The 17,877-nt window shown below is 44.3% G+C and overlaps 1 protein-coding gene across 1 annotated transcript; it reads left to right on the plus strand.

Annotated features, from left to right (window-relative positions):
* Positions 1–16,752: 16,752 nt before the first annotated feature.
* Positions 16,753–17,613, plus strand: LOC122128163 (melanoma-associated antigen 11-like). The gene has a single exon (XM_042702452.1). It carries the CDS (start codon positions 16,753–16,755, stop codon positions 17,611–17,613), a length of 861 nt encoding a protein of 286 aa, XP_042558386.1.
* Positions 17,614–17,877: the final 264 nt, after the last annotated feature.

Raw genomic sequence — 17,877 nt, forward strand, 5'->3', positions numbered from 1 at the left:
GTAGTCACTCACTCTCCCTTTATTTTCCTTCAGTTTGTTCCCAAATAGGATCGATTGATGGAGCGGTGTCCATGAAAGGCTTAGACCTCAATCTTCTTAATTATACTTCCTGCATATTTTTGGGGACAAGACACACTACTACTCTATTTTATTGTTTGTGATGAGATTTCACTAAATTTTTACCTGAGCATATCTCACATTGCAATCTTTCCAATCTCAGTCTTCAGGGAAGGCAGGTTTATAGTCATGCCACCAATTCTAGCTCTCTACCTCTCCTTCTCTATTAAGGGACACTGTGACTAATAGTTTTGGTCAGAAGTTATTAGAAAGGGGAAGCCCAGGTTCTGTTAGAGGTACCAGGAAGAGAGGGGAGCAGGAGGTGAGCACAGGAAACCCCTCTCCTCCACCAAGCCCAAGGTGGTTCCTGATGTCAGAGATTCATTAGAGGTAATAAAGTAAGGGGAACACCCAACCTTTCCCCAGTACTTAGTTCAGTACTTGGTGACCATGGAGATAAGGTGATTTGTTACCTTGAACAGGAGAGGCACTGGTTCTGAGAGGGAGACAGGTGAAAGCAGGGGTTAACTAGAGGAAGCTCAAACCTAGGTTTAGGGTCATGAAATAATCCACTTGGGCTAAGTTGGCCAGACTTGAACCCTTGGAACAACCAGCCTGATAAGTACTCCCCACCCATTACTCACCTGACCCTTACCTTAAATTTTCCGCCTCACCGTAAGCTTCCCCTGAAAATACCTAAGAGTATCAGGTATTATAGTCTGGGGTTTTGTGAATATGGAGGCATGAACTCTGAGATGCATCTACTTGTGTTCAGAGGGTGAGAAAAGGAAGGCCTGAAATAAGTAGAAGATTCCAAATAAAGCATCTTCACCCTTGTTCTGAGCCATGCTCCAGAGAGTCTCTGGTCAGGTGAAGCTACTATGTTTTCTCCATCCCTACTGCACGTGAACACAGGGATTCATAGCCTTGGTCTGATTACTTTGGTAAGGAAGGCAGGATTCTATAGGGCCTATGTGAGTAGTTAACACCCTGTTGGTGGGCATGGGTCTGGGATATTCACTTCCACCATGGAGTAATAAAGGAAATGAGGGCCTTGTTTAATCAGGGACAAGAATATTAAGGAAAGGATCTTACAGTTCATGTTAACGGCGGACCAGAGGAAGTCTGCCCCTGTTATCAGTCCTGAGAGGCCATGTGCTTTCTGACCAGGTTACTGATGTCATACTTACCTTGCTAGGTTACAAATAGGGTTTATGTAGACAGCATAAATCCTGAGTTTAACAGACTGATGGTCCATATGCTGATTGAAATCAAGGCATGGACCTAGTGATGACTGTGATTTCCCTAGAAATTATGTAGCCCCCTCGTGAGGTGACCCTGTAGTAGCCACATGACAGGTGATAAAACAGCGGAGTCTTTACTTCTGTACCTAAGGGACATGGAAATTCCTTTAGAAAGTCAAGGTGAGATTTTAGGCAACACCAAGGATGGGGATCAACCTTGCCCTTATTTTCAGGTTGAGTCCTAATCCTACTCCAACTCTGACAGAGGTGATTGGTGTCATTAGAGGTGTGGGGCTCCTGCCTAGATAAAAGGTGAGGACTAAGATGTAAAGGAAGAATATTGCCATTCAACAGAGGTAGACCTCCACTGTCCCAGAGTCCCAGAGAGGCCCAGGACAGAATTCCCAGGCTTGAACTTAATAAGTGAGGACTCAACTAGTCTTCACTTCACATAGCCCATATTTCTTTGGTTTACCAGAGGCTGTCTCCCTGAGGCAGGTATATCCAGATGTGAGGCTTTTTTAATGTCCTTTGTTCTATGGCTTTGTTCTATGCACTAGTCCTGAGATTTGTGTCTCAGGCCAGTGAAGGGGTGTGGTCCTAGTACATCTAGAGAAATGTTCAGGGCCTAGAGTAAATTCAGAGGAAGTAATCTATCACTGAACTTCAGGAACTCACACAATCTAGCATATCCTTCCTGTTAGATCTAGCGTTTGAGCATCGTCTTTGTATGTTGCAGGCCAAGGAACAGAGGTCCACCTCAGGGCTTATTGCATATGTTCCAACAATCAGGAGGTGAAGGTTTTGTACAGAGGCAGGGTCTTCATGTGACTACACAGACAGCCATGTAGGACCAGGAGTCAAAGTCAGCTGCACACTCTGAATAGGTACTACAGCTCTCACCCACTCTGGAACCCATGGGATCCCAAGTCAATAGGTCCTATACACATCTTACCAGAAGCCTCAGAGCCTCAAAATATGCTAAGTACCCTGCACCCAACTTCACTTTTCACTTACTGGCTCAAGGTTTTAGGCAACTGGCACAATTATGAGATAGGAGCTTGGGTTGCTCTAAAAGGCCAAAGAGAAGACTTGCAATAGGCCATGTGAAAGCCACCAATAGCATAACTGCAGCTGCCTCTACTCACCTGGTCCCACTATTCAAGAAGGCTGTAGCTCCCCATCACTGAAGATCTGCCCACCCTCCTGACTGCTTTGCTGAGAGGAAATCATGATCCAGGCATTGAGGATTAAAGGAGGTACCCCAGGACCCAAAGGATTCTATGGACTAATTGAGGGGCTCATTTCCTAGGATGTGCAGAAAGAGTACTGCCTACCTCTCCTCCTCTTCCACTCCTGTGATCTTCTATGCCACCAGAGAGGTGTCAGCAAGCCTCCTGGGTGAGCTGGATCTGAAAGCAGGACAGGAGAATCAGGAATCAAGAAGCCAAGAATCACAAGATATTTACTCAACAGTGTGCCAGGTAGATCTTGTATTGTGTAGTGCAGTATAGTATCATTGGTGCCATACTTGCTCCTCAACTCTTGGATGAAGGAGTTGGCCACCAAGACAGAAATACTGAATTACATCAATAGTGATCATCAGAATAACTTTCCTGTGGTCTTAGTCAAAGCAGGTAGGTGCATGTTATACTCTTTGGCATTGACATGAAGGAAGTGGATCCCACAGTCCATTCCTATGACCTTGTCACTGCATCTAGAATCACATATGATGGGATTATGAGTGATATGCAGAAACTAGCAAGATGAAAATCTTGCCGGGCGCTGGTGGCTGACAACTGTAATCCTAGCTACTCAGAAGGCTGAGATCTGAGGATGGCAGTTCAAAGCCAACCTGGGCAGGAAAGTCCATGAAATCTTATCTCCAATTAACTACTAGAAAACCAGAAGTGGCACTGTGGCTCAAGTGGTAGAGCGCTAGCCTTGAGCTGAAGAGCTGAGGGACAGAGCCCAGGCCCAGAGTTCAGGCCCCACGACCGGACCCCAAAAAATGTTTAGACTTCCATTTTAGAGTCATTTTTCTTGGCCCCTCAGCTAATATTCGGGTCAAACTACATTATCGTAAAAGAAAGGTATTTCTTCTTTAGGTTGTTGATATCAAAGCATTCTGAGTGCTTTAGGATACAGTCAAGCAGAAATTCTATAGGAATGGGACTGGGTTATGTTACCTGAGGGAAGGAAATGGGAAATTAGAGAGTCAGGTCACTGGAGGAGGAGCAGATCCAAGGAAGATCTATGGAAGATCTACAACCTGAAGGCCTCATTGTAAAGGTGGGGCATCTCTAGGAGTGGGTACACACCACTTGTCATGTGGTGTCCTCCAGATACAGTGTGACACTAATTGGGGTCTACATGGGTGGAAGCATCAGCTGCTGTCATTTAGGAAGTTAATATGTCACTCCTGGCATAGGAAAACCTGGGGGACCTTATCTTAGGAGACTCTGTAGGAAGCCCAAACTTTTGCGTGAAAGGGTTATTAGCAGGCACTAGAGAGTATTAGCCCCTTCATTCAAGAACATCAGATCTATATTGAAATGCCCCAGGATCCCTAGGTTAGGAGGAGGAGAAGATGAAATGCTCCTCTGTTGAGATATGCCTAAGGGCACAGAATTCTCAGCTAGAATGCACCTGAAATATTAGCTATCCTTCCATTTGTGGAATCTTCCTCCATTCATCCCCAAGATTTCACCGCTACCACTCCCATTGTTCTTATCTTTTCACCTTTCAGATGTTTAGTGGGGAGATATTTCTGGCTCGCTGGTTTCTAGGCCAAAATGGGCTCTCATATGACCAGGAAGGGATTTGTGGTGGACTGAAAAGATTATTGTGGATTCCCATATTGGAGGGGAGATGATACCTCTCTATTTTCAATTTCTAACTAGTCCTTTGTGTAGCCCATTCTCTCTAAATGAAGATAGAGATTAACTCTTTGACTTTCCAGTCTTCTACAACAAAAGAGGGTTTAGACTTGTTAGACAATTCATTTCACCAGATGGCCCTAGGAGCAGAGCTGAAAACAGTGACACAGGTGAATCATTTGAGGGTATTTCAGCAGTATTGGGGTTCTGCTTACCCTCTGCTTTCATCTATAGAACAAGTGCCTGGGTCCCTCCTAACCTAGGATCTCAGTTCAAGAGTGGGAACTTGAGGGTCCCTTGTATTACAGGGAGTGGTGTATGAGAGGAGGGGTTGCTTGCCTAAGGAAACATCAATAGAATATCATTCTATCTAATGGCTGTGTAACATTCCCTTCTGTATATGGGCATCTGCGCTGATTCCCTATCTTGTCTTTGGTGAATACTGCTGGTGTAGGCATGGTTGTGACGGAGGGGTTATTACAACCCTTTTTGCATTCTACTGAATGAATATAAAGGAGTAGGATTTCTGGATCAAAGTGTTGCTTTATGTTTATTTTTTTTAAGAACCTACATGCTGCTTTCCAGAATCATTGAACAAGCTTACATTCCCACTAATACTGTAGCAGAGTTCCCATTTGGCAGTATCCTCAGCAGCATCTCTTGGTACAATTTTTAATATACAGAGAACACAAAAGAATACAGTAATGCAAAAATTAGCTTTTTCCAGTGCTGGTGGCTCACACATCACTGAAATCCTAGCTATTCGGTAGGCTGAGTACTGAGAAGTGTGGTTTCAAGTCAGCCTGGGCAGGAAAGTCTATGAGACTTATCTCAACCACTAAAATGTCAGAAGTGGAGCTGTGGCTCAAGTGCTAAAGTGCTAGTGTTGAGCAAAACAAAAAGCTCATGGACAGCTCAGCCTCTGAATTCAAGCCCTTGTGTATTAGCACACACATATCTGAAAAACTCCAAATAAAATGAAAGTCAAATTCAAAGTTACCGAGGAGACCAGGATGAAAAAAAATGGTATGTAACATGTTCCACTCAATCTACCCTCTTGCTTCACTATTCAGAATGCTTCCTTCTGTCTTTGAACACAAAATATGGAGTTGATCCATTACCCATACTACATGTGAACCTGAAAATTTCCCTGGCATTAGAATGTCAGCATGAATTTTCCCTCACTTCATGCATGAATGCCCTCTTCCTCATTTCTCAAATCATCATTCTACAGGGCTGGAAAGGAGCTGGGATCACTTCCACTGAACTGGGCCCAGTGTTCTAGGACTTTGGTCTTGCTGGTTTCAGCATGAAGTATGAGGTTCTATAAGACCTCCTAGCAAGCAGGATCACCATTGGGTAATTGCCAGTATTACTGATATTTCTTGTGAACCAAATCATCTATAAGCAACTCCAATGAATTATTATAGTTGTTGTATTCCATGAAGTACACGCACCCATCACATTGGCTGCCAGACCTTCTTCCTGCTTGCCATGAAGATGATGGCCAGAATGATCATCAAAAAGCCTGACTGGGGCAAACCCTGTATGTCATTCAGAATCCCATCATATATGAGCCCTGCCTTAGTGACAAACATAGCAGTGGACTGTGGAATCAGTCTGCTTCCTTCAGTTATTTGCCAAGGAGATGCTGCATTCTGGCACAGGCTCTGTGTAAGACCTAGTAGAAATAATACTAGTAGTCAACATTTCCTCCCTGGGGGCCAGCTCCTTCATCTAATACTTGGGGAGCAGGGAGCGCATCCATGGTGGTGCATCTTGCTACAAGGACACAGTATCGTCCAGTGTGTGCTGGGATAACAGAACTACCCATCCTGGAGAGTGCCATCCTAATTGGATTTGACACATGGAGTGAAGACCATGGCCTGGGAAGAGGAAGGGATAGCTGAGGACTTAGAGGACTCTGTTGTAGCCCAGCAGCAGATGCCTCCATGGTAGTGTTCAGAAGCAGAGGAGATGAAGAGGAAGAGCTGAGGGAAGTGACCTCTGCCTCAGCCTGAGGGACCTACTCACCCACCAGGCCTGCTGACTCTCTTTGGGCCTGAGGGCCTCCTCCAAGCTCACAGGGCTGACTCCTCTGATTCTCAACACTATCCTTCAGAACAACCAACACCCTAAGCAGGTACTCAATGAAGGGAACACACAGGATTGAAGGATGGAGGGAACAGTTGAGTGGCTTCAAGTGTCAATGTCCTCATGACAGCTCTCGAATGCCTGTTACACATCTTCCCTTTAGTGCTTTAGAGCCACATAGACTCTAGTCTTCCTGTTGAACCTGTTGTCTGAAAGCCTGAGGAAGTGCAAAGTTCAACAGGATGCAGGGTGCTAACCAAATCTGAGGCTTTGGGGCTGCTTGTAGGGTATGTGAGACTAAGCTATGTGAGCTTCCTTGTGTTCTGGTATCCATTCAGCGTGTGCATCTGACTCTCCCTGGGAATTGTCTGGTTGATGGCATGAGGACACTGTCTCAGACCAAGACCTTCATTTCCTAGTCCCTGGAGCATGTACAATGGGTACCGAGGCCTCTCTCCCTCCGGCTTGCAAGGACAACACTGGGCCTTGAGGCCTGACACGTATCATCCATTGAGCATTGAGAGGTCCTCAATATTATGGAGTTGTCAGACTCCTCGGTACTCTCTAAGTTCCCGTGGACATGCCTGGACCACAGCGCTCTGCTGGTTCTAGGCAAACAGGTTTCCAGTGGATCTCTGAAATGGAACAAAAAAGCAGTGAGGCACCTCACATCTGACTACACTTGACCATGAGTAACAACAAGTGACCAGATTCAGTGTGGGCCATGTGGATGGAGGTCTGACTTAGTCCTCACCTTGTTAAATGCCAGGTCAAGAGCTTTCCTTTTGGGGACCTGAGATAACTGTCCTTAATCCAATGCTTTATTTCTGTAAGAGAGTAGAAATGAGGGTGGCTAATTCTTCCATGTCCCTATATCCCTACATTAAGGAAAGGTAGGTAAAAATTGGTGTCTCATGTGTTTGATTGAAGATGTTTACTAACTTCTCACCTTGAGTTCTGGTAGATCCTGGATACTTGGTCCTACTGAGCAGATCTGATGATTCTCTCATTGTCAACCCTCACCTTTCTGACCCCTGAGAGACAGAAGTGATTATGCAGCTCATGTGGACACCTCTGTGGGGATTCTCCTGGCTGACAGGAGAAGGGTTCAGGATCCCTCTTTTCTGTGGAGTGTCCTGTAACTCTTGGTACATCTTCCTCTTAAGGACTGAACTATTTCCCTTGATTCACCTGAAGATTCATCTTGCAGGCCAAGTCCAGCATTTCCTGACCACTACCCAACCCTGTGTAAGAAGCTAGATGTGGCATTTCTTCCCACATTGCTACCTGGATTGACCCTGACCTCCCAGGACAGGCAGGCTTCCTACTTCTTGCCTCAGGCCTTTCTTAGTCCTCCCTAAAGGCTCTGCTGAGCAATGGCTTCACTCATCAGACCAAACCCCTCTCTTCCATGATATTGGCTGCAGAGGGAAAAGTTCAAGCTCCCTGAATCATAAACTATGCACTGGATCTCCTAGGGCTGATGTAACTGTCCAGATTGCCCTAGTATTCAAAGTACAACATAATTTTATCCCTTTCCCGGAGGCTCATCCTCCTATCAAGACAGATGCCCTACTCCTCTGATCAGATGAGTCCTCTTCCCTCACAATAGAGAGCTAGAGGAAGCCCAGGACTCAGTCTGAAAGTAACCTCAAGTTTGGAACCAGTCTGTACTAGGTCCTGGGCCTTTTAGTCTTGCCTGGTATCTTACCTTGATTTTCTATAGGACCTGCCCTTCTCCTTCTGACGAGGCAATGCTTTCTCTGCCCAAACCACAAACTTTCTTCGTCTCAGATGCAGAAGTCAGGAATAATTTGTTTGATCACCTTCTCATGGATTCTCCCAGGGCTCACAGTATATGTGGACCTCCTCCTGACCTTCCTGAGTGCCCTTCTTGATCTCCATCAGTATCTCGTGATAAATTCAGAACTTGCTCCATCAATTCAATCTCTAATCCTTCTAAAACCTTGAAAGGTAATATATATAAAATCACCCTAATTAATAAGCAATGGGGCCTTCCTGAACTGATAGCAGAGGCCAGCTTTGGTCAGATTCACACTTAACTTGGAGTCTAAGATCATCTCCTTTAGAGTCTGGGCAATGGTTCTCTGACTAAGGTCCTCATGTCTTTTCTCACCCTGGGGAGCATGGCTGAGAACAAGGTGAAAATGGATTATTTGAGAACCCTCTATAGAACTTCCTCTGTTCACTCTCTGATCACACACAGAACACAGAGTCAAGGGCTCATGCCCATGCACCCCAGACTATGGCTACTCCTGTCAACACATTCAGGGTAAGGTTAGAGTTAGGTGGACAGGTTAAGGTTAGGTTAATTGGGAAAGGTGTAGGAGTTCTGGCCACACTTGAAATCTCTTAGGGTTCAGGGTGACAACAGTTGTGCAGGTGGATTATTTTAGGACCCTACTCCTGGGCTGAGGCTTTCTCTGGTCAACCTCTGTTCTCACATGGATCCCTCTAAAACCCAGCACTTTGACTCTGCAAGTCATATCTTTGCGATTGGCAGATTCATGAATAGACATTAGTGGAGTGGCTGGAGTGTCCATTCTTCTTCATATATGAGCCCTGCATCAAGGCTGATATCAAGAATGCAGATGCAATACTTGTTCATCTTCTGCCTCATCCTCTAGAACTCACTCTTTCCTGGCCCTCTCACAAAACCTGGGCCCCACTCTCCCATGAACTTTAGACCCAAGCTGGAGAAGTTGCTAGAGTGGTAGAGTGCCAGCCCAGCAACCGGAGGCCCCTTTATTCAAATATCACAGATGACCAAAAAGAAAAATAAAAGTAGAAGGGAGGGAGAGGGGGAAGGTTGCAGCTAGATGCCTGGATGACCTTGGGCTCAAGAATGACAGCCTAGTTCAGCTGGATTATATCTAGAACACGTGTCTAGAGAGGCACTTCCTGTCCCCACCAGCAGGTGCTCACCTCCACTGCTCACAGAGCTAGGGCCTGTCTAATTCTCAGGCCTGCAAATCTCAGAATGAAGATCTCACTGCCATCGTTTCCTGGGACATAAAAGGCTGTTCTCCTGACTAGACATCCACTTGTGAGAGATGACACAAACAGTGTAACTGGATTACTGAGGGTTCCTCTCACAGAGGTAGAGAAACTTTGCCTCTGCAAAGGGCGACTAGGATATTTATAACATCATTCATGACCCAGACAAAATGATCAATAATGATACATGTGCTTCAAAACCATATGTTTCTGACCCCTCATGTACCAAATGATTTCAGGGGCCTTGTGTGACCAGCCTGTCAGACATTCCCCACCCCTCATATGAGAAGAAGATATGATTCTTGTCACCACCCTAAGCTCTGATCTCAACCACTTAGATGTGCCTGGGAAATAAGCCTTCAAAGTACCACATAATGAAGATCTGGCATCTAGCTTAACTAAGCAAATGGAAAATGTAGTATAGTCTTGACACTCATCTGAATAATGGCCTGTCAGGGAAAGCTGACAAGAGGGCTCCTTCAGGATGAAACCTCCACATGGGGGCAGTGTTTGCTCTGTCTACACTGCTCAAACCTGGACGCTTCAGTAATCCCAGCAGTCCCCAGTCCTAGGAGCAGAATGTTAATCCAGAGCCTTTGAGTGGGAAGGAAGAGGTGAGGAATATGCTGGCCTCACTTGACCTAGCCTAGGGAGAAGAAGTAACAGCAGTGATGCAGCTGGAGTATTTAGTACTCAACATTTGGGGACCAGAATTCCTCTGTTCACCAATTGATGTCATATGGTCCTTCACATGACCCAGGCCCCTTCCATCCAAGTATTTCAGAGGAAACTTATAACTTTTTCAGGCTCCCCCGAATTATAAGGGTGTGAGGGCTAGAAAGAGATTCTCTAGCCTGAAGAGTTATGCTTCTGGACACAGAGGTGACAGCAGGGGTGCAGTTAGATTATTGTTGTTACTGTCCTTTTGAGAATTGAGTTATTCATCTTCTCAAGCTAGTTCTCATTAGCTTCCTTCTAGGGGCAGTACCAACCCCACTAAGGACAGTGGCAGAATCACGAGTTGGGAAGTGATAGGTACATTTACCTGGGGAGATTCCTCAGCATGCAAAACTACAAACAGGTTGCAGCTGGATGATTTAGGTCCAGTCTCTCCACTAGAAGCAGGGATTCCTTAGTATTACCCTCAGTTTTCTACTGGCTTCTTCTCGGAGCTCAGGCCTCCCAATTGTTGCAATTTTAGAACAAACATGGGACTCAAAACCTTGTGCGCACACACACACATACACACAAGAATTTGCTTTCAATTGTGCTATCCCTATTTCATTCCTTTCCTAGCTCCAAGAACACATTCACCTGAACTTATTTGCTTTGCCTAGCACTCTATCACTTTTAGCTATAACTATACTTCCAACTTTTCTGATAGTTAATTGGAGAAAATGATCTCGCAGACTTTCCTGCTTGGGTTGCTTTTGAATTGTAATCTTCAAATATCATCCTCCTGAGTAGCTAGGATTACAAAATTGAGCCACTGGGACCTGGCCAATAACTGTCATTTCTGCTGGTCCATTCACCCCTTCGAAATCTCTCAACTCTTCGCCATCTCATAGAATTAGACTTGACTCCTTCATACCCTCTCTCATTGCAAACTGGTCTATCTTCATTCATACAATTTGAACTTCTTGTTCTTCAGCTTCTCTTTGGCATAGACAAGAAGAAAGTGGACTGACTTCACAGTCCACTCTTGTGTTTGTCACTGAGGCAGGACTCACAAACGATGGGATTCTGAATGATGTGCAGGATTGCCCAAGGCAGGCCTCGTGATAATGATTCTGTGTATCATTTTCATGGAAGGAAATTGTTCCAGGAAGAAGAAGTTGGATGGCTGTCAGGGAGTGGATGTATATGTCACCTATGGGAATTGCAAGAAGCTTTTCATGGAACATTTGGAAGTGTCTGGGATACCGGCAATAGCCCAGGAGCACTGAAACACTGTTCTGAAATAACCCAGCAGACAAACTCTGGGTGAGGTCAGGAGCCAAGGTGGCTCACTCAAATGTGTATTAAGAGCCTACAATCATTATTTAAATGTTTTCACTGTAAAGATAGAGTTCATTTATTCTTGTTGCACAAATATCTAAAATCCTCCTGCTCTGAGGACACTATAAACATGAATCTGGTGCACAATATTTTAAAGCTATTTATATGATTTTCACATGGAGATGCCTTATATAAATATGTCTCTCATAATCACATCAAGACACATATGTAGTGTGTTCATATCTCTTTTCCTTTGACATCTAATAGAAATAGATATAGGATGTTCCCATGACAGCACATGTAACTTCTTCCCTGGACTCTGACAGACACAATCTTGTTCTGAGGAATTTGAAAGGGATAGGCCTGAGTCTTGTGAGAGCTTGGGGTGAACAGAGGAATCTTGACTCACAGTTGGAGTGTCTCCAGATACTCTATTTACAAACATATTGTTAGTTGTGTACTCAACAAAGTTCCTCCATCTGTACTAGAGAATCCTGAGAGTAACAGTCTTCTTCTGAAATCTGCAGGTCAGGCAAGTAGAGAGGTCAGAACTCTGTCAGTGGTGAAAGACAGAATCTGAGGGGGACAAAGTGATGGACCTAGATACAGAGTCCCCAAATACTTGATGTGTACCTTAGCACCTATCTCTACAACTAAGAGGCATATTTTGTTCAAAGAGTGACTCTCAACCCTGTGAACCACCCCTTGTAACTCAAGGAACACTGAGATTCTCGGAGTAGGATAAAGATGCTTGACAGGAGGGACCTCAGGCTCTGTGTGAGGCAGATAATAGCAGAGGATGAGTAAGAAGGAGCTTCAACACCATCGGATGTCCCCCAAATAATCCATCTGCATCATGGTCTCAGACCTGCACTAAGAAAATCATGGCATTGAGAACATTGTCCCGACATCTGTAGGTTTGAGAGTTGGAGAGGCACAAACTCCAGAATTGTTCACCCTTTGGACACTTCTGAAGGTAGGTATAAAAAGTCTTCTCCCTGACAGGCACCAGTCGTTCATGCTCCCAATCCTAGCTACTCAGGAGGCTGAGTTCTGAGGATTGTGGTTCGAAGCTAACCCAGGCAGGAATGTCTGGGAGACCCTTAACTCCACTAAATAACAAAACAATAATATAAAATAAATAAGTACAGCAGAAAGTTGTGACTTAAGTGGTAGAGAGCTAGCCTTGAGCACTAAAGCTAAAGGACAATGCCTAGGCACAGAGTTCAAGACACACGACAAGAAAAAATAAAGCATTCTCCCTAGATGTTGCTCCAGATTAAATCTGGTTGCATCCAAGCTCTTATCCCCAAGCCATGGTCTTTGAGACACTAATCAACGGCGTTACCTCCTCCACTAACCTCTTCTACTTTATTTTTAGTGTTTTGTGGGTTTGGGGCTCAAGCCCTTGTAGTTGCCAGGCAGGCACTCTCTCAGTTTAGGTACTCCATCCTTTAGTTGACTTTCAAACAGGATCGATTTGTTTTTCCTTGAGTAGATGTGGGCCTTGAGTTTCCTCATTATACTTCCCACATATTCTTGGTGATGAGACACACTGTCACAGTCAACATTCCATTGTTTGCCAAAAAGGTCTCCCACAATTTTAGCCCAGGCCTGCCTCATATCTGATCTTTGCAATTTCAGGTTTCTGAGGAGGGAGGATTTTAGACATGAGCCACAGACTCCAGCTCCTCAAACAAACCTTCTATACGAGGGGAACTTGCTTGTCATAGGTTTAGTGTGAAATTCTTTTTTCTTTCTTTGTCAGATGTGGGATTTGAACTCAGGGCTTGAGTGCTGCCCCTGAGCCCTTTTGCTGAAGGCTAGCACTCTGCCACTTTGTGCCACAGCACCATTTCTAGCTTCTTCTCTGTTTAATTGGAGATGAGAGCCTCACAGACTTTCCTGCATGGGCTGGCTTTGAACAGCAATCCTTAGATATCAACTTCCTAAGTAGATAGCATTACAGGCCTGAGCCACTGGCTGGCTTAGTGTGAAATTCTTAGAAGGGATTCAAACTCTGAGAGGTTCAGGTAGGAGAGGTTTCTAGAAGGTGAACAGAGGAAATCCTACTATCAAGTACATAGGTGTCACCAAAATGTCGGCTGTTAATAACTAGTAAAAGCCTAGGACAAGCAGAAAATGTCAAAAGCTATGTGTGTATGACCATATAAGATGATGTTAAGTGAAATGAACCTCAAGATAGGAACACAATTCGTTTTTTCTTTCTTGCTATTGTTTTTAACGTATTTAAAATGTACTATGTGATTTTTTTTGTTTCTTTTGTATGTTCTTCCTCCATGGTATAACCCTTATTTTCACTGTATTTGATGTTGGTGCCCTGTATCTTTTTTTTTATTATTGTGAAAATACTGTATAGAGGGGTTACAATTACATGGGCAAGATAATGAGTACATTTCTTATCAAGCATTGTTGCCTCCCCCTTTGTTCTCCCTTAACATCCTCCCTCTGCCCCCCCAATCCTCTCTCTCCCCCCCCCCCAGTGAAAGCAGGGGTTATACTGTGGGGGTGGGACATACAAAGCAACAAAGAAATAATCTTATAAATGTGTTAGAAACAATCGCATGAAAGAAAAAAACATTTGAATACATATCTTAGGGTTTATTTCCCTAACATCACCTTATCTGACCTCTTCTGCTTGACTCAGACATATACCAGTTATTGCAAATAAGGGAAACCATGGGACCTATGTTTCTTTGGGCCTGGCTTACTTCACTTAATATAATTTTTTCCAAGTCTTTCCATTTCCTAACAAATGGGGCAATGTCATTCTTTCTGATGGAGGCATAGAATTCCATTGTGTATATATACCACATTTTCTTGATTCATTCATCTACTGAGGGGCATCTGGGTTGGTTCCATAACCTGACCTGCCAGACTCAGCTCCACCCAGGTGCCCTGTATCTTGTATATACACTCTTCTAATTCGGGGAGGGGAAGGGAAATGACAAAATGTTGAAATAAGGATACAGGTTGACCCATTGTAACAATGAGATGTACAAGACACTATGTTGAAAACAACTTTACAACTTGGGGGGTGGAGGGAGGAGTTGGGGAGGGGGTGGAAGAAGGGATGGTAGGGGAAAAACAAAGGAGGAGGTAACAATACTCCATAGGAAATGGACTTATTACCTTACTCAAGTAACTGTAACCCCTCTGTACAGTATTTTTACAGTAAAAAGTATAAAAATGTCAGCTGTTGGCTCAACATTCCACTCCTGGGCTAGCTTCAACTTCAGAATCTGGTCATCACAGAGACGGATTTGAACAATAAACTTGGAGTGAAGAGGTAATGTGTCTAAGCCCAATCCAGGCAAGAGGAGAAGTTGATTGGCAAAAGCCCAGATTCAGGAGGGGAATCATAAAATAACTGTGTCACTGTTTTGACACTCTCAGTCCTTGGATGTTGAGGGTAGTGTAAAGACAGTACAGGACTCCTCCTCCATTTATGCACTTTAATATAACCCTAACCAGCCCACCTAGCCTGAAGCTTTCCCTTGAGGTACTGTGAAAATAACAGCCTTAATCTAGGGTCCTTGGATATAAGAGGCTTTTGGATATCTGAGGGGAAGCAGAGAAAACTTTAAACTACTTGGCAGATCCCCTAAAAATCTAAACTCACCCTTGTTCTCAGCCATGCAACTGAGGTTCTCTGGTACGGAGAGGAGTCTACCTTTTCTTCACTCCCTCCTTCTCCAGGGGACACTGAGAATCTTTGAAGACAGTGGTGTGGAGAGGGCAGGACTCTGTAAGGCCTATGTGAGTGAACACTCTTGGTAGACGTGGGCCTAGGAAATTAACTTCCAATATGGAGTGATAAAGAAAATGAAGGCTTTGATTAGTCAGGGCCAAGACTATTAAGGAAAAGACCTTAAACTCCAGATTAAGGGAGACACAAAGGAAGTCTGCCCCTGCTGTCAGTCCAGGGAGGCCCTGTGCTGTCTCACCAGTAATGACATCATACTTACCTTTCTAAGTCATAGAGAGGGACACCTCACTTTAGCCTCTTAGGCTTGTTTCCAGAGAAGCGGAACTTGGTCTGCAGAGTATGTCCTCTGCCCAGCAGAGCCCTTAGAGAAGATAAACAGCTCCTTTTCAAGATGTAGGGAAACAACTTACATTTTAAGCACAGGGTGGCTCGAGGCAGCATTGTAGTAAAGAAATGGCACCAGTGCATTCTCAGTATGCTCAGGGAAATAAGGAAAATGGCAGCCTTGGCCTGCAAGATGGATCTGGAGATTAATAGAGGGAAAAGGCCCAGACCTTGTAAAGAGTGATTATGAATACTTTTAGAGACCCCACACAAAAGAAAAGCCCTGGATACCACTCCCTCTGTCAGCCTAGGGAATCTCTACTTGGGTGTTCGCATGAACTGTTTATATACTTCTGTCTCTCAGAAACCAAGAAGCTGAGGCCTCAGACTAATCAGCAGGAGGAAGTGTCCAGAATAAACTGAAGTTAAGGTGAGGACAGGTATAACACCCCCCACTCATACATAATGGGACCCTACTAGAATCTTTCTTTCCTTTACCTATGGGAAAACCCAGACATCATAGGTACATTCATCTCCCTTTCAGTCCTCACAATTTCTCACAGAAATAATATTTTGGTTTTGTGATTGTGTCCTGTGATGCTCAGAGGGAAAGTTCTCAACCTGGCATTTAACAAGGAAAAGACTGAGCCAGTCCTCCACCCAAATGACCCGTACTGCATGTGGTCACCTTTACTGTTGCCCCTGGTCATGTGTGATATCCACTCATTGCCTTTGTTCCATTATTAGGACCTGGATATCAGTTGGAGAATGTGCTCCAAGCCTAGCATAGAGTAGTCCAGACTTCTCCAGGGGAACTTTGGGCAATTACAGTGAGTGCAGTAGAGGCTGTCTATTGCAGAATATTGAGGAACTTGCAGTCTACCTCACTCTTATAGTCAAGCCTGGAGGCTCCTTGTTGTCTTTGCATGCTGGGGCCCAAGGAAGAGAGAGGTCTGACTCAGTGCCTGCTGTATATACTCCAGGGACCAGGAGGCCAAGGTCTTGGTCTGAAGTAGTGACCTCATGTAATCAAGTAGACAATTCTCTGCTAAAGTCAGAATTTCAGACTGAAGTGTATATACTGAAATGGTACCAGTATTAACCACCCCACAACACAGAATTCCGCATCACTCAGCACTGTACACCCCACCAACACCCCACAAACTATGACTCACTCAGCACCTTGTACCTTATTGAGTTGTTCCCTGACTCTTAGGCTTTAGGCAACAGACACATGAGGGAGACAGGAAACTATGTGTCCCTAAAGCACCAAAGGGAAGTCTTAAGGAAGCTGCCAGTAGGAATATTTTCAGCTGAAACTACTTCCCTGCTTTCTCTTTCACAAGCTTAGGAGCATTCATTGAGGTGTACTCCACCTTCTTACTACTTATCCTGGAGAACAGCCATCATGCCTTATACTCAAAGGACCCATCTCTCTGAGCTTGAGAGAGGCCCTCAGGCCCAAAGAAAGGCCAAAGGGCTGGTGGGTGAGCAGGTCCCCCAGTCTAAGGAGGCTTCTACTCTGTTCCTCCCTACTATAACAGACATGTCAGAAGGTCTCCTGGGTGAGGTAGTTAAGGAGACACATGAGGAACATCAGGGATGCAGCCATCAGGCAAGGGAAGATCTATGCCTCCATGATAACAAGATCCTTTATATGGCTCTACAGAATGAAGCAATAGCATTGGTACCATACCTGCTACATAAGTATTGGTTAAAGGCATCAGATTCTGATAGGGATATACTGAAGCACATCACAGTAGGTCACCAGCATTACTTCCCTTTGATCTTAGACAAAGCTTCTCTATTTATGGAGCTCATGTTTGGTATTGATATAAAAGAGGTAGGCCCCATTTTGCACACACATGTGCTGGCTACAACAGCAGGAATCACTTATGATGGTGTTCTGAGGGATATGCCTGGCATGCCCAAGTCAGGCATGCTGATACTTATGCTCTGCATCATTTTTATGGAAGGTGACTATGCCACAGAGAATACCATCTGGATAGTGCTTAGTAAAATGGAAGTGTATCCTGACAGGGAACATTTCATTTATGGAAAACCTAGGAAGCTGCTTATGGAAGATTTTGTATGGGAGCAATATGTGGCATATAAACAGGTGCCTTGTAGTGATCCCATTGTCTATAAGTTCATGTGGGGCCCAAGGGCCTATGAAGAAACCACAAAAAGGAAAGTCCTCAAACACTGGGCCAAGTTCAGAGAAGTTGACCCAAGGTGTTTTGCATCACTCTATAAAGAAGCTTTATGAGAAGAACAGTAAGCAAATGCCCAGGATATCGCTTCATTAATAGAAGACTGACTCTAATTTTAAATGCAGTTGGAAATCCGTTTCATATTAACATCCCAGTGGAATAGTGATTTCCTTGAAAATGGTCAAAATCTCTAGCAGTGAAATAAAGTACCATACAGACAAGCTGACTGTTAATTTTTATCTTACCCATTTTCTACATAACATCAAAAATATAAATACATTGTCTTGATTTTGGTTGGTTATGAGTGTTGTACTGGAAAT

This window comes from Dipodomys spectabilis, unplaced genomic scaffold, assembly GCF_019054845.1.
Source record: "Dipodomys spectabilis isolate Male_0828 unplaced genomic scaffold, ASM1905484v1 ptg000324l, whole genome shotgun sequence".
Lineage (NCBI taxonomy): Eukaryota > Metazoa > Chordata > Mammalia > Rodentia > Heteromyidae > Dipodomys > Dipodomys spectabilis.